This window comes from Bolinopsis microptera, chromosome 13 (assembly GCF_026151205.1).
Source record: "Bolinopsis microptera isolate Bmic1 chromosome 13, MBARI_Bmic_1.0, whole genome shotgun sequence".
Classification (NCBI taxonomy): Eukaryota; Metazoa; Ctenophora; class Tentaculata; order Lobata; family Bolinopsidae; genus Bolinopsis; species Bolinopsis microptera.
In genome coordinates, this window is record NC_087084.1 from 12,634,765 (window position 1) to 12,656,699 (window position 21,935).

General features: G+C 38.4%; 3 protein-coding genes across 3 annotated transcripts in view; 1 reads left to right on the forward strand and 2 right to left on the reverse strand.

Moving 5' to 3' along the window:
- Positions 1-21,935, reverse strand: part of LOC134824799 (E3 ubiquitin-protein ligase TRIP12-like) — a 105,735-nt gene that overhangs the window by 19,666 nt on the left and 64,134 nt on the right. Inside the window, exons 2-6 of the mRNA XM_063836775.1 lie at positions 3,206-3,245; positions 2,906-2,975; positions 2,415-2,474; positions 1,883-1,943; positions 1,538-1,577 (exon numbers count right to left, since the gene is read on the reverse strand). Coding sequence (XP_063692845.1) covers positions 1,538-1,577; positions 1,883-1,943; positions 2,415-2,474; positions 2,906-2,955 — 211 coding nt within the window. The 5' untranslated portion in view covers positions 2,956-2,975; positions 3,206-3,245. The remainder of the gene's footprint in view (positions 1-1,537; positions 1,578-1,882; positions 1,944-2,414; positions 2,475-2,905; positions 2,976-3,205; positions 3,246-21,935) is intronic.
- Positions 8,498-20,583, reverse strand: LOC134824654 (tubulin-specific chaperone E-like). The gene is made up of 6 exons (XM_063836608.1): positions 20,469-20,583; positions 20,127-20,216; positions 19,775-19,883; positions 19,380-19,441; positions 9,008-9,079; positions 8,498-8,853 (listed from the first exon to the last, which is right to left on the reverse strand). Exons 1-6 carry the CDS (start codon positions 20,554-20,556, stop codon positions 8,783-8,785), a joined length of 492 nt encoding a protein of 163 aa, XP_063692678.1. The 5' UTR covers positions 20,557-20,583; the 3' UTR covers positions 8,498-8,782.
- LOC134824655 (uncharacterized) lies at positions 16,858-19,661 on the forward strand. Its single transcript, XM_063836609.1, has 3 exons — positions 16,858-17,525; positions 17,814-17,973; positions 18,669-19,661. Exons 1-3 carry the CDS (start codon positions 17,392-17,394, stop codon positions 18,774-18,776), a joined length of 402 nt encoding a protein of 133 aa, XP_063692679.1. The 5' UTR covers positions 16,858-17,391; the 3' UTR covers positions 18,777-19,661.

A 21,935-nucleotide genomic window follows, 5' to 3' on the forward strand; every position in this document is an offset into this window, starting at 1 on the left:
GTACCAACACACACCAGGTGTATTAACTACCAGAGAAAGAGTAACCACCCTAAAAGATATCACGACTAACAAGAGAGAGAGAGAGAGAGGGAGAGTGCAACTAACGTGTAAACAGTGACACACATGTCAACAATGTGCTATTAAAGCACTACTATATTGACGTACTGGACTCTGTTGTGTGGAGAGAGCTCAGGTAGAGTTACTGGGCTCATGACACGTTCTCTGGGTATTTTGTAAGGGTGTGGCAGGATGATAGCCGGGGTCGGGGTACTTGAGATAGCCGGGTCGGGGTGCTTGAGATAGCCGGGGTCGGGGGTGCTGGAGATAGCCGGGGTCGGTCTGCTTGAGATAGCCGGGGTCGGGGTACTTGAGATAGCCGGGGTCGGGGTGCTTGAGATAGCCGGGGTCGGGGTACTTGAGATAGCCGGGGTCGGGGTACTTGAGATAGCCGGGGTCGGGGTACTTGAGATAGCCGGGGTCGGGGTGCTTGAGATAGCCGGGGTCGGGGTGCTTGAGATAGCCGGGGTCGGGGGTGCTTGAGATAGCCGGGGTCGGTGTGCTTGAGATAGCCGGGGTCGGGGTACTTGAGATAGCCGGGGTCGGGGTGCTTGAGATAGCCGGGGTCGGGGTACTTGAGATAGCCGGGGTCGGTGTGCTTGAGATAGCCGGGGTCGGGGTGCTTGAGATAGCCGGGGTCGGGGTACTTGAGATAGCCGGGGTCGGGGTGCTTGAGATAGCCGGGGTCGGGGTACTTGAGATAGCCGGGGTCGGGGTGCTTGAGATAGCCGGGGTCGGGGTGCTTGAGATAGCCGGGGTCGGGGTACTTGAGATAACCGGGGTCGGGGTACTTGAGATAGCCGGGGTCGGGGTACTTGAGATAGCCGGGGTCGGGGTGCTTGAGATAGCCGGGGTCGGGGTACTTGAGATAACCGGGGTCGGGGGTGCTTGAGATAGCCGGGGTCGGTGTGCTTGAGATAGCCGGGGTCAAGGTGCTTGAGATAACCGGGGTCGTTGTGCTTGAGATAGCCGGGGTCGGGGATGCTTTAGTGTGTAAAACTCGTTAATTTCAAGGCTTCAAATTATAATATTCTAATATTGAATAAATGACGTGGCTGAACCCATCAGGCAGACTCTCTCATTTAAAACTACTTCAGTTTGGCTTGTTTTGTAAAGCAAGCTGTCCCGAGACCTTCTCAAGATGTGTACTGGTTCACACTTATAATTCTAGAGCGGCTCGGTAACGGAAGGGACGTTTAATATTTAGAGAGAAAGATTGTGATACTGCTCAATTTACTTATACGATGAGTTGAATATAATATAGAATAGTGGATAACTTCTAACATTGAGATAAAAGATAATTACCATGCGAGAATTCTAGAATAAAATATCGATTGAAAAGTATTTCAACGCTATAAAACATAGTACTGTGCACATTGCAGGGCGAGGATTACATGAAAGGTGTTACCATAGCAACTGAAAGGTGTTACCATAGCAACTGAAAGGTGTTACCATAGCAACTGTTACAATATGAACTCACCGGCCCTAGATGTAGACGGAAAAGAAGGCGAAGTTGAACGCTGAAAAAGTAAGCAATATGAGTATCAGCTGACAATTACCGTTTAATAAAGTAAGGCGTAAGCCAAATCATGTATTATATCGGTTTTAAAAGCCAAAAGAAATGTTGTTGTCAAGGAATTCAAGCTATTCATTTGGAAATATTTCCTACTCAAACGTAAAATCTACACGTAACGCAGCACGCAACTGTACATGTCAATGAAATTAGCAAAACAGTGACTCAGTAATGTTCGGAAGCTTAACAACTCCCAATTCCGCAAATAGTTGAGTTATAAATTATTAACTTGACAACAAACATGTAACTTACCAAGAACTTTCGGAGCTTGTATTTGGACTGGCACTCCGGCGAGGGGGTGCTGGATACCTTCCTGGAAAGTACCAAATTAAAATATTCGACTCATACTGTGCCAAATTGTTGATGTATTTCGTTGGAACTGGGTCAAGTTAAGATTGTTTAGTTAGTTTTTTCTTTAGAGTTAGTTATTTCTTTAGAGCTGTGCCAAACTTCAATTTTAATATATCTCATGACATTGACTGTGTCAACTTGTTAAAATCGGAAATTTGGCAGGCTGTTACTGTTATGTCATCCAAACAGTTTAAATAATCCGAATCTTGAAGTTACTATGCTCCTAATATAACCCGATATAACTTCCTAATATAACTTCCTAATCGACTTTTAAATGTTTTAGTTGAATTTTAATTGACATAAGTGACTGTTTCGTATCATACTACAAAGTTCTCAACTAATATTAATTAGGAGTGAGCATAGTGTAGATTTTAATTGATCCAATTTAAAATCGAAAAAAATTTAGATATAGAAAAATATGAGTTTTAGTTACCTTTTCTTTCCTTTTTTATCAGGAGTGTCCTCCGATGGGATCCTGCTACGATCCTCAAGTCTGGAATTGAAATTACTAAAATTGAAATTACTAAAATTGAAATTACTAAAATTGAAATTACTAAAATTGAATTTACTAAAATTGAAATGTACTATAATTAATTATTAATTTGTTGCTGTTAATTGTGTATACTCGCATCGACATCACTTAGTTGATGAGTTTACGATTTATGGACTAACGTAAGTATACTTTTGCAAATCTCATCAATCAAGTCAAGTATTATGTTTAAAAATGCGTTAAAATTAGGGAATTTCCATCTACAGTAGCAAAATATTGGAGATTTTATGATTTTCAGAAGGGAGCTGCTTTCCACTTATTTATCCACAAAGTTAACAATTCGTTGATTATTGACAATTGAAAAAGTTATCGCTTTATATATATAGTAAGACAAATATCATTGACATGCTAAATATTAAAAATAAGCTTGAAACCTTTTAGATCGTCTTATTGAAGGCTCTCCAGAACCTTTGTCGTCATCCATTTGTTAGTCCACACAAAAATCTGAATAAGAAATAAGATGTAATGATATACATAATTAAACATAATTAAACATAATTAAACATAATTAAAATTAATTAAACACAATTAAACATAAATAACATAATTAAATATAATTAAATAAAGAGTGCTTGCATTCAAGAAAGAATTTGAAAAACATCTTCCATATTAAAATCAAAAACACCAACAATTAGCCTTGGCCAAAAAGATCTAAAGACTAGATGTAAACTTACTTTGAGAAATTCCATTAACGTTGGGGTACGCATCACATAACTAAAGGGAGAGTTTTAATTAAGTTTGATTATTTGGGTCATATTGCAAGAGTATGGGTTCAACTCCCAGTTCAAGTGTGAAAAATGAGAAATTTAAAATTTACTAAAAAGCCCTCAGCAATCATATTGGGCTCACCCATCAATTTTCAACAGAATGGAGCTCAAATGTTACCTAAAGAATTGTTATGCACAGCTATAATATCTGTTTAAAAAGGTCTCACAATGCTATGCTTTAAAAAAAATTAATTAAAAGATTTCAGGTACTAAGAACCGACAGCTAATTTCCTAAGTCTCTCGGGATATCGATCAAGTGGCCAAGACCTGTGAAGCTTGCAACAAGTTTGCAAGAAGTCTATCAAAGACTAAAGATCATCCGTGGATTCGACCTACCCAACGGTGGCAGAGGATCCATGTGGATTTTGCTCAATTTCGGGACAAACATTGGTTGTTGTTGTTTGACAGTTTTACCAAGTGGCCCGAAATCATCAAAATGGACCAGACCAAAACAGCAGACACTATTCGTGTTTTGAGAGACATTTTTAGTCGATTTGGTCTACCCTTCACTTTGGTAAGTGACAACAGACCACAGTATACAAGTTATGAGTTCAAACTTTTCGCTCAAAGTAACAGAATTAAACACATTTACTCACCGACATACAGTCCAAAATCAAATGGATGTGTTGAATGATTAGTTGGGACGTGGAAAGTTCAATGAAAAAGACGTACGAGACCTGCAAGGACCTGGATTTGAACAACGCCAAGTTTCTAATCAATTATAGAAACACTCCTAAATTTACAAAAAAAAAAAAAAGAAAAAAAAAGGGGGGACCCCCAACCCATGTAGCTGATACACCTCACAGCAAGTAGACCAAAGTGGCTCTTGCTTGTGAAGGGTGTATCAACTACCCACCGAGGCGGTGGGTTGGGAGTCCCCCTGGGATCATTTCGTCCGTAAAATTTTACACATTATAAAAGCTACAATAAATTATCTATAAAATTTACATAAACAAACTTAAGAGACCTCAAAGCTCGTCTTCTGAAGAATGAGATTGAAGGATACGTCATCCAGTCCAAGGTGCTGGGCTTTTTGACTTCCTCTGATTCCCCTGAGTGCTATGAGTGTGCTTCGTAGCAGATCAAACCTGAATCGTGTTCTGATGTGATTTTTGACCTGGCTCTTAGCTTCTTTATTGTGGTCAGCTATCCTTTCAGAAATACGATCTACAAACACAGTGCAGAGTGGGCCCATACCTCCGGATGTTGTAAAGACTAGTGGGACAAAGGACCCTTTCTCTGACTGAAGTACTCTCTCCTCATATAGATCTTTCTTCTCTTTCTCATGCGCACTGTAGATTTTATCTAGTGGCTTAAATGTATTGGAGTCGCAATTAGGATGAGTGACCCTGATGTCAAAGAATGTTCTTTCGAATGGTGCATACAGTCCAACAGCTGCTACGTCCAGACGGGCTTCATCCTGGGTGTTGGTCTTCCTGGAGAATGAAGTTGGTTGGACAGGTAGGAGTGCAGGTTCTATCCTTACATCCTTACACTTTGCTTCTTGAAGGAAGAAAGCTGCAGTGTCTCTGATGGCATTGTGGCACATGCAAACGTATCCACCTAATTTACAATCAAGGGAGTGGTAGACACTGTTTGCATGTCCGCAAGCACATTTAGAGGGCACTCCTTGGATCTTCCATCCATAGCGTAGGCGTATGCTGTCTTGGAACTCTTGCTTGTTTAGAACATAGTTGAGGTCCTTTAGAGGTAATGCTGAAAGCCATGTTGATGCTCCCTTCTCTCTTGCTTGGTTTAAGTGGTTCTTAAGAAGATGATCTGACCCATTATAAAGCATCTTGAACCTTTGTTATAGAAACTCATCTTTCTGTTTTCTCAGTTCTTCTTTCTTTTCTTTCATCTTGCCCATATCCAGCTTGGTGATGTCCTGGTCTTGTTGGTTGATTAAACTCACAAGATCTTTAGTGAGTGCCACTGAGAATGCATATTCACGAGATGCTATCCTGACGGGATTGATGATACCTAGGCCTCCACATCGAACAGGGAGTTCAAGGATATCTCTTTCATGCTGGTTGACAGGGCGACCGAGGAGGGCTGGAATGAGCACATGCATGATCTTGCTCTCTAGTGGGACAAAGTGCTCTCCAATGTCTGGTATAGTACGCATGTAGTATCTCCATCTGTGGCATATTCCTTTAGTAAAGGCCGAATAATATAAGCCAGTTGTGGTTCTTCCGTCGCTACATCTGCTAGTTGATCAATATCAACTATCCATTTTTCGACTTTTTCTCTGATGTACTCTTCCCTGAATTCTTTTAAGCCTAAATTTACTGTAACTGGGATAGCTCCTGCCGTGCAGTTGTTCAACCGAACACTACGAAGTAGATTACACCAGCTGCGACCATCTGACAGACAGATTATGGAGGGTCTTCACCCAGAACGCGAGGAAAAGATTTTGGAAGCGAAGCCATCTGCAAAGAAGTTCGAAAAAGCTGAGCCAGTATGGGTTCAGATCAACGACAACAAAGTGTGGTACCCTGCAACAATCTCTAAAGAATACCCGAATGCTCCATTGTATGATGTATCATACAAAAATCGGATCGTGAAAAAACACGTTGATCATTTAAAGAAGAGAATCGATCCAGTAATCAACCTGAAAAACAGCCTATTAATGATGAAGAGCAGCAGAATCTTAGGGACAGAAATGCAGATGTTGAGAAAGAGAAGAAACTCGACAATTACATGCTAAGAAAAGGACTGGGAACCACGGACAGAACTTCACAGGAAACCCTAACAGAACTGGTAAAACGTCCGCGCGTCCAACTGTTCACCAGAGAATATCGAGGAATCAACCATTACTCCTAATAGCGTTTCCGACCCGGTAAACGTTCTGTTAAGGCGATCTGAGAGAGTGAGAAACGGGGAGAGTAATTTCAAGAAATCTTAAAAGTGGTAATTCACCACAGTTTTTATTCACAGTTTTTATTCATTACAGTTAAATTCACAGTTTTATTTAAATTGAATGTTTTGATAATTTTATCACATGTTTGAGCGTTTTTATGACAGTGTAATTCATTGTCATACGTTGTATGACCCGCCGCGCACGAAGTGCGCGGCTCCCCCTGTATCGTCAGGACGATAAAGGACCATAGTGAAACGACCGTGGGGGTCGCAACGTCAAACGTGATGCAAGTGACCCCGGCCCCACGGTCGTTTTAACTAGCTCGTTTTAACTAGGTTCTTACGATACAGGGGAGCCGCGCACTCGTGCGCGGCGGGTCATACAACGTATGACAACGTGCGTCTTAGTAGGTTATAAACTTACAAATATTGAAATTTGAAATTTACCTTTAATAAACACCAATTGGTGCACAAGCCTGATAATCTATACAATATTTAAAACTTGACGAAATTTCCCCGGCAACGGGGACATATCATAGAAGAAAAAACACCAAAAATCGACCTCAAAATGACCCTCTGGTGAAGCTAAATCCAGCTCGCAAACGGAGTTGAAACCTCGCCATTTTAAGCAGGGTTGTAGAAAAAGGATAAGAATAGGCTATAGTGTATAGCATTCTTAGAATTTTGATTTAGGCTTTAGATTTTTTATAATTAACGTCGGAAGTGAGGTTAAATAATCGTTAGAATAATGGCGTTATTTTAGCAAAGGTTTACTGCGCTGTTGCGTAGCAACGATAAAAATGCACGTGCGCGAGCAAGAACATCTTAACTACGCGCGTTGTTATGCTGTATGCTACGTCATAACTTCAAAACTAGCTCACATTTACGCTCACGCTATGACTTATATTCATAACTTTGGTTGTGATTGGTATTTTTTGATGCGGTAAAAAGTATCGTTTTGGGAATCCGAATACTTGATACTAACAACGCTGTCGCCATTGTTAAATAAATTCCATTATGTCTACTGTATAACAGAGCTGTATGATGAAGAGAAATTAAAACATAACTGATTTTTAAAATTTCCTCGAACAAAGCTTTCGACTAGCGCATAGCGGGTTTCTAGTGATATATAATATGCACTATGGTTACCTGAGGACCCCAGGCTATTATGTTCATTAACATATAGAGATTAGGCGGATTGACAGGCTGAGCGCGGCCCGGCCCAGTAAGTACTATGGCAGTATATATCCTAAGCGGTGAGGCTTTATCATTGTATTGGTGAAACTTCTCTACGTAAAACACTGTTCGTTACCTGTTTATTAAACTTGAAAACCAATGAAATTTCAAAACTTTCCAGGCCCACTGCCCAGCCAGATATCTCGACACCTGATCAGGGGACTTTACCCAAACTTTCCAAGTAGTTGCAGTTGCACGGCAACACAACGAGTAATTTGTGCGATTGTTGCGCTATGCACTACTGCGCCGCGCATCTTCTCGCAACCACACGTATGCAGATCGACGAGATGCGAAGGATTGACATCGTGAATCAATCTGTGCGAGTTTCACAATTGAATTTTGGCGAATTAAGTGCAAGTGTTCCCAAGAATCATCATGTCTGATAATATACGTACGCACTCCATGTATCATGAATGAAGGCGACCATGTAGTAGGAGGTGCACGATAAAAATAAACTTGCTCGGATTTTAAAAATTTTTGTACTACTGTTTTCTAGAGACTGTGAGAATTTTCACAATACCAAATTTGTCATACCTTTTTGGAAAGATTAGTGAGTTTTGCCTAGGTGCCATATTTGATGGTGCGCGGCTTTTGGAGCAAAATTAACTGTAAAACTCGCGTAATTTGACCAAATTCGTTGATTTTTGTCGTATTTTGTCGTATTATTCGGATATATCTTCAGTTCCTTGAATGAGATCATTCTGGAAATTGGCGACGACCTTCCAATAGGGCTTTCACAACTGTCCGAAAAATTTGGTGGATATCGGAGTTGATATAGTGATCAAAATGGGGCAAAATACGCTACTTTTAGCTGTAACATAATTTCTGATGGTTGGATATGCTTTAAATTTTTCGGACACTGTCCTTGTAAGTCTATGAGTAAGCTTACCAATTTTTGTTGCAATTGGAGGTCGGGAAGGATACTCAATATCTATTTGTTTGAAGAAAATTGTGATGGCCGAAAATAGCGCTAAAAAACCATCCTACAGTCGGCACGCGCGGCTCACTGTCGATGGCGCACTACCTACATGTAGTCAAATTATTATACAAAAAATAACAGAATAATTGAAAACTAAAAGTGCATCTATCCGTATGCAAATAATGACAGCACAATGTCAATAATATTAATAAGTACAATGAATATGAATTATGATCTCATTCTCAATAATTGTCAATTTTATTAGAACATAGAAACATTGCATATTATGAACGCAAGCTCAGCTTGGTCACCGTCATATTGGTCTACCAGTGCCGGGTCGTTCCATATTTTCACCTTGATGAAAAAAGTGAGAAGTTATGGAATTGAGTTGTGGGCCTTGCCGTCTAGTTAAACATTTACATTGCCTCAAAATTCTAAACACTAAAATTAAACTTAAAGTATAGATGTTATGATAGTCTCTTCTCTCTGGCTAGTATTTGTGGACGATGATGGTTCTTCACTGTCCAGTCGGGGTATCCTGAGGGATAAAATAATGCTTAATAATATTATTACGGTGAGGAAAAGTATTATCATTACAGTCGGCAAACCCAAGAAAGTGAGATAAAAACACTGCTCACCATAGGCCCACACTGTTACAACGTTACAACGTTACACTGAAACAAATCCCTCACCTGTTAATCCGTTTTTGCACTTTTTCACGAACATCGGGTCCACAGAAGGAACAGGAGGCTGTGCTCTAATATCTGAAATTATAGTTAGCGGTTTAATTTGTGATTGTGAATTAGGGCAAAATTATTTGATGTTTCATCTCTAAATAATTCTAATCATTTATCCGTATCGCTGTTTTGATTTTATCTAAATTCAAGCTTTTGTAGATGAATTTGTGTTTTGGAGGAAACTTCAAGCTATGCAATCACTCCAGAGATTAGAATGAGACAGCACAGTGACAAGTGAATAACTAGAAACCAACTAAAGATTTCGGCTTCCAGTCCAAAACTGATAGTGATAGATAATTTTGTATCGATTTCAAGTTTATTAAAGAACATGTCACTTCGTCCACTGTATAAACATCCGAGAGTAAAGTTGATAGACTGAATATACTACACAGCATTCACCCTGACAATCATCAACCAAACAGTAGACAAGAGACGTCCTGTTAAGACTAAGTGAGATTAGTAAGACTAGTAAGACTAAGTGAGACTAAGTAAGACTAGTAAGACTAAGACTAAGTGATGATAAACTTGATTTGGCTACTAACCCGCTATTTCCACCATAACCACTGTATAGAAACTAGCCAATATCTGATGGTCACCCCCCGTAAATCTATGTGGTGACAGAGAGATCTGTCTCACTCTCAAAACGTGTGGTGTACCGATCAGTCAGACCCATGTTCGCACTGGGTCGCTAGTCTACATAATAAACTAATGTTCATTCCGTCTAGGTTGGAGTTGTTAATTCTAGGTTGGAGTTGTTAATTCTAGGTTGGAGTTGTTAATTCTAGGTTAGAGTTGCTAATTCTAGGTTGGAGTTGTTAATTCTAGGTTAGAGTTGTTAATTCTAGGTTGGAGTTGTTAACCTCTGAGATCTCACCTGTAGCACAGTTGTATCAGTCTCTTTTAATGTCATCAGTCTTCAGACTTACAACTCTTCTTGGAGCAGTTGAGTTATGATAGTTTTCAGATTAGCATTACCTGGGGACCCCAGGCTATTATGTTCATATGTAAATAAAGATTCGGCGGAATGACTGAGCGCCGCCCAGTAAGATTAGCACTGTTAAATCTGTCAGTCGTTGTCTTTTTCTTCATGTACCACTCTTGAAAATAGCAATAAAGCCGTAAAAGTATAATTTATAGCTGACGTCTAATCTGTAAGATTAGAATACGTTGTAGAATTAGGGCCTCTATTGCGACACAACCTGAGTTGCCTTAGGGAACTTAAAATACTTAAAACTAAAATCTGAAGTAGGACTAGGAGGTATTTGGGAGATATTTTAGAGGTATTTTGGAAGAGTATAAAGAGCTCGGTATTCTCTGTACAGCTAACTTAGAGTCTGTCTAACTGACATCTGATATTACTGATCAACACCTGGGTGACTCTAAATGCAGATCCCTACTCATCTGCAGGTCCTAAATGATTCGGCTAGTTACACCCGCGCGCCGTTAAGGTTATTCTAAATATTAGAGTTTTAAGTCGACAGAGAGAGAGAGCGGAGTTGACTTCTAATATGTTCATATGGTGCTGGGTTGTCAAACGTTTTTTTTTTGAGGAGCCTTCTCTTCTGCAGAACTAGATTTGATATTCCAATCATATTCCAATTTGTATCGCACATGTTATGCTGTGGTCCCCGACTGCATTATTCTACACCTTGTCCTATATTAATAACATATATTATAAACGAAAGAGCACATAAAAAGTGCTCCTCCGCCGTTCAATATATCTCATACTCAATACTCATAGTGAATAAACTCCTTCATCCTAGTACATCCCTTGCCAAGTTCATTAAGTTGGTAAAATCCTGTCGTACGTTCATCTGTTAGTGTTATTAAACCGAATTTATTGTGCTTACCCTTTATCTCGATGGAACAAGGCGGCTTACTTTTATTAGCGGGTATTACCTTTCACTAATAACTTCTATATTATATAAATCAACAAATGAAAAACATGTTTCAAGCTAATTACAATTTTGGTAACCGTTTAAAGAGTACCTTACAAGACTGTTTTGTGGCGGACCAATTTGCGACGACGAATTTTGGCGGTCGAAAATAGGGCGAAATGAACAAAACCCGTCACATTTCGGACGTCACAGAAATAAGGGTATTTTTCATCATTTTGTTTCTCTGACACAAAGGGAAATTCAAATTTTTCTTAAAAATCGGTAAAATCATGTTGAACACAAATTGAAAACTTATAAATCGATTTCTTCATCTCCTCTAGGGGGTCGGCTCGACTCTTTCAGTTTACTTATTGAGATTGGTATTAAATTGTTTATCTTGACTAAGTTCTTATAGTCGTTTATGTTAGCACATAAAATGTTAATTTATTGTAAATTTAAAAGGTATTACTTGACATTAAATTTATCATGGAAATATTGTGTTTATTTGTCCACCATCATATTCACTAACTTTTCAAGAAACAAAAAATGATCGAAGAAGCCACATTATTGGAATTAATGCAAACGGATTCTATTACGACGAACGAAATTTTGGCGGTCCGAAATATGGGCCTAAATTTCGGGAAAACCGTGAATTTCGTACGTTTTGAAAAAAGTTCTGTAATGTATAAGAAAAATATCGTTTAAATAATGCACTGATTTGGGGCCCTAGAGCTAGAAAACTGGATCAGTTTAGGATTAGTCCTAATTTTCTAAATAGAAGCACTAATGTTGAAACCCATTCGCACAACTCTATTCATTCTGACATCCTTAGTCTCGCCCCGTTTTGAATTGTACAGTAAAACCACGATTTACCGCGGCCATCTACTTTCCCCCAAATTATAAGGCTTAACAGTTAACATGAATAATGTAAACAAACAAAACCCCGATTTATGGCAAACCCGCAAACCCTGATTTACCGTGGACGTTTCCTTTCCCCCAAATTCCGCGGTAAATCAGGGTTTTACTGTAGTAATGTAGTATGATGTAGGACCTACCGATCACGACTTGAAATGCATCTTGACACTATTGTGACAGTGGACACGTCACTAGTCTATTAGAATGTCAATAGAATAATTACCTTGGTGTATAGTGCAGTATACCCGGTCTGTATCATATTGCTATTATATGGGTTAACTACAATGTACAATTAATAAGTTATTATATAGGTAACCTAGGGTGGCATTGTGTACAGATAATAAGTTATAAGTTATAAGTCGTGCCTTATTATTTGAACAATATAACTCAGTTCAAATAGCGCTGTAATTTGTAATTGTTTAGTTAAGGTTCTCATCTGGCGTTCTGCCTGTCCACGTGATGAAGCGTTATACCACGTGACATGACGTCATAGGACGTGACATGACGTCATATGACGTCACACCACGTGACATGACGTCATAGGACGTGACACAGCATCACACCACGTGACACAACTTCACACCACGTGACACGGACAATTACTGGAAATAATGAGTCAGGAGAAGGAGGTCTGTTCTAATTGCGCATGTGGGCCCTGTCCCCGCCGAGCAGCCCCTCAATTACTCTTACAGACTCGTGATTAACGAGGACTTGTTATATACGCTGCAGGACTTATGAAGGGGTTGTTTGTCTACTATTGTTACTCTTTGCCAACTGTTTTGTTACTTACTTATTTATAAGATCTAAAGTGGCGATAATTTTATATGAGAACGTGAATTGGAAACTTTTTCTAACTTTTTCGAAGGTATGCTAAACACTCACCTCTTAGTATTATATTTCTATTTCTACATTGGGATGTATATCTTTATAAATAATTAACTTAGTCGTGGTGCATTTGACTAAACATGCAAGTTCATTATATACGTTACACTGTTTTAATTATTTAAATGCGAATATTCATCAAGTCGACCCATGCACCTTGCGGGCACAAGCCAGCACACACAAACGCCATACATTAAACAATGAACATGCACTGTTACTCATCTTTCAGTCACTCATCTTTCAGTCACTCATCGTTCAGTCACTCATCTTTCAGTCACTCATCGTTCAGTCACTCATCTTTCAGTTTCTCATCGTTCAGTGACTGGTCATATTCAGTGACTGGTCATTCAGTGGCTGGTCATTCAGTGACTGGTCATATTCAGTGACTGGTCATTCAGTGACTGGTCATATTCAGTGGTGGTTCTTAGTCAGTGACTGTAGGCATTCAGTGGCTGGTCATTCAGAGGCTGGTCATTCAGTGACTGGTCATATTCAGTGACTGGTCATTCAGTGACTGGTCAGCCTAATGCCAAATGTTTTATCTTATTCATGTCCCGTAGTATTGCTCCTTTTTTAAAGACAATATATGAGAGACATAAGAATAAACCGATCAACAATTTTATCTACATGAGTATGACTTGGTTAGCTGTCAATGATGTTTTTTAATTAAATACTTTTCAAATTTTACAGAGTACAGCAATAAATGAATATATAGAATAAAATCATTAAAAATATTGCCCCATCTGTAAAATAAGATGGGCACCCAAACTTGATTGGCTTATTCATTATTTCTATGATTTGTAACATGATTTCGGGCATGTTAAACAACTATTCAGTTGCACTTATTGTATTGTAACCAGTATAATTATCATTATTAACAAGCTTTAATATTTTACAAATAATGCCCATAATTTGCTACCAGTCATCCTAATTCACTACTGATTTCGTAAAATCTTGGCAGGTGAATAATCAGTAAACTAAATTTTCCATCCACATGATTTCGTGAGGACCCTTCTTCTAAATGCGGTTGCCATTCGGGTTCTCGCATCCTTAAATAATATATATTATACATTTTACAATTTTAAATGTTGACAACCTTAGCGTTAAGTTACTTAAATAGTTGAATAGTAGTTAAATAGTTAAATACATAAATATAGGGAATATAGCGTTAGTTAAACTGGTATTTCCCAGTATTTTCAACACAACAAATGCACGAAATGGTACATATTAATTACGGGTAAACCGCCCCTAAAACGTCACCTGTTTTTGAGCCCCAGATTGACGAGTTAGGACTAAAATTTACAGGGTTCGAAGTGTCTAGGAATAAATTTAAACTTTTTCTAGCTGCACGGAAGTTTAGAAATTGAAAATAAAATCAGGGGCTACAATTTTTTTGACGTTGAAATAAGGTACTTTAAACACCACTCTTAAATTGACAACTATATATGTGTGATTAATTACAAAATGTACAGGGGCCTGATTTTCTTTTATCACAGTACTATTTGTTTTGTCTTATTTTAAAACATTATGTACTTGAAAACATTTACTCAATAAAGAAAAGTACATCAAAAAAACCGTAATCACCCCCTAAATGTCTCGTGCACCACCCCTAAAACGTAGCTAAAACAGGTTGTGGGTAGCACTCAGAATTTTGATCAATTATTAATTTTAACCACTTTATTCTTGGGAACAATATAACCTATTTCTGAGAGGTGTCGACAAGAATTTCTCTCTCTGTTGAAAAAAAATGGTGGGAATTAGTCAATTGTACTTTAGTGACATTTGGGGGACTTTTTTTTGAATACCCAGAAACTTTACGGCCAAACAGTAATTCGTCAACAAAATTTACAACCTGTAGTTAGATTATCTAGTTATATACTAACAAGTGGCACAAAAGAAATGGAATTTCAATTGTGATTTTAACCTTGTGCAAATTGCATGTTTATGCTTTTTTGGGATTTTTAACATCATCCTGCATTTTGGCCAATTTAGTGACCTGTAGTTAACTAAATCCAGTACCAGTACATCGATCTGACCCTTCTTCTATAGATAGATTTGATGCTTTTAGCAAAATGAATGTCAAAAACTACGTTTTTTGGTACTTACTATTTTATGGTAAACTATGATATGCCCCTAAAATGTCATTTTTTTTCTCCCCTAAATGTAAATTTGTATTTTGTTCGCATGGTGTGCGATAATAGCTTGTTTTGGCACTTGTTAATTATTACTCAAATATTAACGAATGTGGAGTATGATTGATTTTAGGGGGTTAATTAGACATTTTAGGGATGTTTATTGTATTAATAAAAATATAAACAAATTCCTTGTGCTGCAAAGCTTTTACTAATATTACCATAGAGGCTAAAATATGAGGTTACATTAGGCTGGGGTACCTCCATTTTATGGTGCTTGTAGTCTCAAAGCCAGGAATATGATTAATTGACATTTTAGGGGGCGGCCAGGTGACATTTTAGGGGAGGGTAGTAATTTGAGTAATGTATAACTTTCCATATCTCCAGTATATGTGCAAATTGCTAAAATATGTAAATATCCACTTACCTAGACCAAAACGAGTTAATATTAAGAATTTCCAGAGTTATAAATTGTGCGCTTTTTTTCAAAGTAAAAAAAATTCGTTACAAAGTGAAAAAAATGCCTTATGCATTCATTTGATTCAATTTCAGGATGTGGCAGGGTTGAATGATATTTTTTTATGTTTAGGAGTTACAAATGTTTAGGTTAAGATACTTTTATAAGACGATGGGATCCAATCAATTCAAGAGTGGCGTTTTAGGGGTGGGAGACATTTTTAGGGGCGGTTTACCCGTATGGCAGCTACAAAAAGTTTATCAGTTTCCCTTAGTTAGTTTATACCAGGTTTATTACTTAACTGATGCATTGTTCCGAAGACAAAGCAGTGTTATGAGTGTAGATTTAGTTTTACAATTTGTGTTGTTTTGCTACGGACGTACATTTTTGAAGAGGATGGAGACTTGTCTTATTGTGCTTAAATTGTGATGAGTTGAGTTATGTTTATGTTATCTGGCCGATGCAGCACACAAAACTTTAAGTTTTCGCAAGATTAGTCAGATGAGGTTTATTCTCTGTTGTAACGTGCTGATCTACACAGTGTGGCATGTTCCTGTTAAGAGTCCAGTGTCCTAGCGAGGGATTATTTTTATTCGTATTTCAGTATATTTGTCGACGTTTAGCATTAATGTTCAACATGTATGATAAAGAGGTATACATTGTCCCTTTGTTCGGTACACTAAACGAGGAGGGCAGGAAGGGGGAACAAAGGCATAAAATGGATAAAGAATCTCAATTTTATGCCATTGCCCCCCCCCCCCACTATACATTACAGTGACACAGCACCCGGAACGGCCCCATGCACTATTGTGGTGGCATTGTCTGTAAACATATCTAATATCCTTGTGAAGTTCTCTGTGAACAAAATTGTTCTCTGATATCAGAAGTAATATTCGTTTAAATTTTGTCAGCACCACTTTGTTAAACGTCTGTTAAACATTTTTCCTTGTGTTTTAGTTTCAGCTTGTGAAGATTTTTTATACATTGAACATTCAAATACAGTGCTAAATGTAAACGGTAACTCTGTTTTGTACGATTGTTATGTTGTGTAGTAGTGTTCACTGTCGTATTGTGTTCACTGTCGTATTGTGTTCTTCATTGTAACAAATTAGTGAAAAAGGTACCTATTTTTATGGATTGTGGCCATTATATATATTATATATATTACTATATAATAATAGCTTGATGCTTCATTCAGATTATCATGTTCATTTACTTTCGTTCTAACCGCTGTGTTACAGCAAGGAACACTGAACAAGTATTGTAAGATCTACCATCTGAAATAAACCATGTGAAGTTGTATTTAATCTATAAATATATTCGTTATTCGCAGGAAAAGGAAAATTGATTTTCGTTCAGTTCCGCTAAATAAGCTGACGTCTCTTTTTCTCTGTTTTCATTTGAGTTGAAGATTTTTTTTTCACAAAGTAACGTTAAAACTAATATTTCAATATTTACCCATTCAACAATTATCCACAAAGAAACATTAAAACTAATATTTCAATATTTACCCATTCTACAATAATTGAGAATTTGAAACTCAAATCTTGGTCCTTCCAGGGCTGATGTAAAGAACCATATTCAAGTGTAAGCAACCAGGTGCAAGGCCGGCAACAAACCTACTGTATACACAACATACCAACACTTCTATTATAATACACAGATAATTTGCAGTGTTTATTGCAGCAGATCACACGTTATACAGCTGTGTAAGAGGCAAAAAGGTACGTGTTATTCGGAAGTTGTTTTGTGTTTGCAGGGCCGAGAGAGAGAGGAAAATCAGAATCAGTTCATTTTAGAAACTATCAGAAACATTACCCATCAGATTGGTCAATTCGTTATTCAAAGGGTGGGTGATACTGTTCCAGCTCAGAATTTATGTGAACACCTTGAAGAGTGATCATAAGGAACATTAAGTTTTCTTACAGAACTAAGAGCTGTTATTTAGAGAGTCTTAACCCTCTATTATCTCTATTGTCTTGACCCTCTTTCTACAAAGTTCGGACTAGCAAGGAGTAGTATCTCTAAACATATCTCAGACAAAATCTCCTATCAACCGATCTGTTATCAGTGAAAATGAGCAGTGTCTTATCTCTTATCAGTTTACTTAGTACTCTTATCAGTTCAGTAGCGGCGGAGGCTGGTCTTCCAGCTGTGTCGTGGTGGATCTATGTTATCGTAACGGTGTTTGTTATTGCAGCTGCTGCTTCGTGAGTAATTTACACGCTTCTTAACTATAAATCTCTCTTTCAACTTCTTTAGATGCCATGGTTTTACAAATTTTACTTTTAACCGTTTCTCAATTAATGTGAATCCAGCTGTAATCATCACCACTTTCACATTAAAGTTACCACTTTCACATTAAAGTTATAGCGTCATAATGTCACACCAAGAGTAATATTAATGTTACGCCACTTTTAATGACGTCACACCACGTGTAATGACGTCACACCACGTGAAATGACGTCACACCACGTGTAATGACGTCACAATCTCAGAGTGACGTTCTGCTGCTGTGGGTGTTGTGGGAGAGTAGGATGCTGTAGGGATGACGCGGATAAGGAGGTAACAGCGGAGGATGTTATAATGTCACAGATGGGGAACAACCCCTACTCTAACTTCCAGAACCCTGACGAGAACCCTAACGCTATTAAAGAGGTGAGTCACGTGCTGTGAAGATGACGTCACGTGCTGTATGGATGACGTCACGTGCTGTGAAGATGACGTCACGTGCTGTGAAGATGACGTCACGTGCTGTGAGAATGACGTCACATGATGCAATACATTACAGTACATACTGTGTATAACTTTGTTAGAGGCCAGCGTATCATGTATACTTGACTTTTGGTCCCCTGTATAGGTTTAATTAACGTGTACATACGAAGAGTTTATATTTATAACAGTCAATTTCGAGCAAAACTTTTACATCGAACAAACAATAATATCGTTTACTATAATAATGATAATTACCGACAATTACTGATAATCACGGAGAAGTGATTATAGAGCACCTTAACAATGGAGTTCGTTACAGGTTTGAGTTGCAAACAGTCCAGTTGTTACAGGTTATAATTATCATAGCCACTGTCAGTCAAGGGTAGTGGAGTGTGTCCATCTTGTCACGTATTGAGATAGGCTATCAGCGGAACTATAAGTTCCCGTTCATTATTACCCCCCCCCCCCCCCCCGTCCAAAATCAGTTTTACACATAGCTATTGTGTCAAAATTACACTATATTACACTATTAGTATTACACTATTAACTAGCGGAAACCCCCCTCCCCCTCGGCTGATTACGTAATATGTGATCGACTCCATATTATGACGTCACGTGTCACATGACCATAATTTCAGGAGGAGGAAGAAGATGATTCAGATGAGGATGTGGAGGAAGGTAAGGAGGTTATTCAATACGAGTGGAACAAAGACGATAGTCACACTCCTGCTCCTTACGCTTTGTAGTCACAGTGGTCACACTCCAGCTCCTTACACTTTGTAGTCACAGTGACAACACTCCAGCTCCTTATGCTTTGTAGTCACAGTGACAACACTCCAGCTCCTTACACTTTGTAGTCACAGTGACAACACAATAGCTCCTTATGCTTTGTAGTCACAGTGACAACACTCCAGCTCCTTACACTTTGTAGTCACAGTGACAACACTCCAGCTCCTTATGCTTTGTAGTCACAGTGACAACACTCCAGCTCCTTACGCTTTGCAGTCACAGTGACAACACTCCAGCTCCTTATGCTTTGTAGTCACAGTGACAACACTCCAGCTCCTTACACTTTGTAGTCACAGTGACCACGCTCCAGCTCCTTACGCTTTGCAGTCACAGTGACAACACTCCAGCTCCTTACACTTTGTAGTCACAGTGACAACACTCCAGCTCCTTACACTTTGTAGTCACAGTGACCAGTGACCACGCTCCAGCTCCTTACGAATTTCTTGTCTAAGTAACAGAACAAGTTCTAACAAATATACGATGAGAGCTTATCGCTAAACATCTTCAACTTAATGTTGCTTTGTTGATAATTGTTACAGAAGAAAAGACTGAATCCCTACCTTTTACGAATAAATTGTCGTCCACACTTGATTTCCCCCCGTTTCTGTAGACATCTTTGCTCCTGAATTACCAATTATTTTAAATTAATTAAATATGTTGACAGATTAATGGTAGTCAAGTATATATTTGTTATTTCGTTTAGCAATTATATCATGATTAAGACTTTCAGAGTTTCATTATTGATGATAATGTGAGAAGTTCTATGTACAAACTCTGTTGAAGTTTAAAGTTGCGAGAAATTTGTTTTCTCAGTAATAACAACAGATTTTACTCTAAATATCACACAGCCAGTTTTCTTTCGTTCTGATTAACTATAAAACTATAACTTAAAAATAAAACCAGCGTATTACTATTAATGACACATGATATGTCACGTGATATACGAATTACGAACCTTCTGGGATGGCAGACTTTAACGAGTCGGTGAGTTTCAGTGAAAATGCCACATTTCTTTGAGCAGGTGAAGTATTGGGTACCTCTGTATAGCCCGCTGTGATTTCCCTCTGAAACAACATGGTAGGATTACAACTTAGAAGTGTGTTTTTGCAGCATGATAGATAGGATTTCCCTTCGATAAAAAGGTTTTATGTTTTCTGCAATGAAGCTAAAATTTAGCCAAGCAGACCATAATTGTATAGGAAGGATTCCGTAAGGAAAATAGCAGCCGCGAAGTATGATGATCAAAAATTGAAATAAACAATAAGCACGGCTTAACCAAAAAATAAGGATCACGTGACAATAATAACCTGGCTTATCGAGCTGCACTCCTGCCCACACACCCTCTCTTCCAGCTACCTTTCCAACGTACCTTACCACACCCGGTACACTGTTCTGCCCTGAAGTGGAGAGGAAGTGAGACACGTGCTGGCACCCATATAAACAGAACTATTTTGTGAGTTAGTAGAAATAGGCAGCAAGCATGGGCGACTATTTTATCCAGATCAAAATTCGACGGGACTGAACTACCATAATCTGAGTTCCTTTCAAAGTTAAAATACGTTAATAGCTGTAGATGGCACTATAACCCGTAACCTCGTGATATTAAAACCACGTGATGTATAAACACGTGACCTACAAATAAAACTGACCTATAAAATTGTCTTCCCTCCACGTTCTCTGTGCATCTGGATACCACAGCACCTCCAGCCCCACAACTGTGTTGAGATTGTTCAGCATACCATCAAGTGCTAAAGCTTCATATCCTTACCTTTGAGAGAGACCATGAAATCAATCCAAATATGGGGTATAAAATAATGTAATATAATCAAGGATAAAATGGGACTATCAAATTGCCTTGTCAGATTTTTCCATCTCCCAATTTCTTCTAAAGGGTTTAAAATAATTTACAGCTAGCAGAGTGAAATCCAGTATCATATACCATGTTTTTTCAGCCATTCATTGTATCGATTTGTGCTATGGTATCTCATTTCGTTTCATAAACGTACAGTCTGAAACATGTTTAACAGGACTCTTATGTTGATGGTTGAACAAAGATTTAAAGCTAAGAAACGGAATTGGGTTGACCTGTGCCGGAGAAGTTTTTGCCTTTTTGGCGCGGCGAAATCACATCAAACAACAAAGTTGGCAGTGAACGTTTAAATACAGCTTATTTCATATAGCTTTTCACTGAGGACAATGTCTCGAAACATTTAAGACCCGGGATGTCGAGAGTCCTTAGAATTTAACGAAGCACTATCTATATTTGAAGCAAACAGCCCAAAAATAGCTGAGATATCAGTAATTTCATGCGTACAGAGAAATAATAATACTGCGCGTTCCCGTTGTCATAGCAACACCATGGAAATAGATGTGCTGAAATCAACAAATAAAAGGTTTGGCGAAAGCGCTCAGGTTGGAAGATGTTTCCTGTCTGGTATTCTAGTCGAAATTGTAGCCATTTAAGTGCTTACGCGGTACAACCGTACAACGTACGTTATAATGTTAATTGGATGTAGACAGTGGACTGTGCAGACGCTGTAGATTCCTTGGTGGAAAGCCACAAGCTGTCTTAGGAGTTAGGATTGTTTGTTTGTTTGGGGACTGGTTTGTAAGCCAGCCAATGTTTACGAATATAATATTAATAACTTTATTACATAATTATAAATATATATCATAAATAGATCAAATCTGAAACACAAATTTGCACGCAGTTAATAAATTTATAGAAAAAAGAGAAAATTATTTCAATCAAAAACAATGAGGAAAAAACCCTGTGGTAGACACGTGGAAAGAATTCATCGACAGTGATGCAGAAAACAGAACCTTCTCCAATACTGCGAATCTCTTTCATTCAGTCCAGAGAAGGGCATTCAGATGTTCTTTTGAGAGAGGTACAGAATAGCGGATCCAGAGATGAGAATAAGAAAACCGTGGAGACCCTGATACAATTATGCTAACCCTTTCCTGAAAATCCATGAGGAAATTCTGTGCGAGGAAACCCTGAAATGAACAGCGTGTTGAGATCAACCGCTATGAAGAAGCGAGTTTATCTGCCTGACATTCAGACAATGAACAGGTATACAACCAGAGTCTATCATATTGATGACTCTTCCATT

Coding starts and splice junctions, on each gene's coding strand:
- LOC134824655 (XM_063836609.1), top strand. CDS start 17,392: ATGAGCAGTGTCTTATCTCTTATCAGTTTACTTAGTACTCTTATCAGT. Junction 17,526..17,813: donor GTTATTGCAGCTGCTGCTTC/GTGAGTAATTTA, acceptor TCACAATCTCAG/AGTGACGTTCTGCTGCTGTG. Junction 17,974..18,668: donor ACCCTAACGCTATTAAAGAG/GTGAGTCACGTG, acceptor CCATAATTTCAG/GAGGAGGAAGAAGATGATTC.
- LOC134824654 (XM_063836608.1), bottom strand. CDS start 20,556: ATGCTGAACAATCTCAACACAGTTGTGGGGCTGGAGGTGCTGTGGTAT. Junction 20,217..20,468: donor GAGGGAAGACAATTTTATAG/GTCAGTTTTATT, acceptor TCTCCACTTCAG/GGCAGAACAGTGTACCGGGT. Junction 8,854..9,007: donor GTGCAAAAACGGATTAACAG/GTGAGGGATTTG, acceptor TTTATCCCTCAG/GATACCCCGACTGGACAGTG.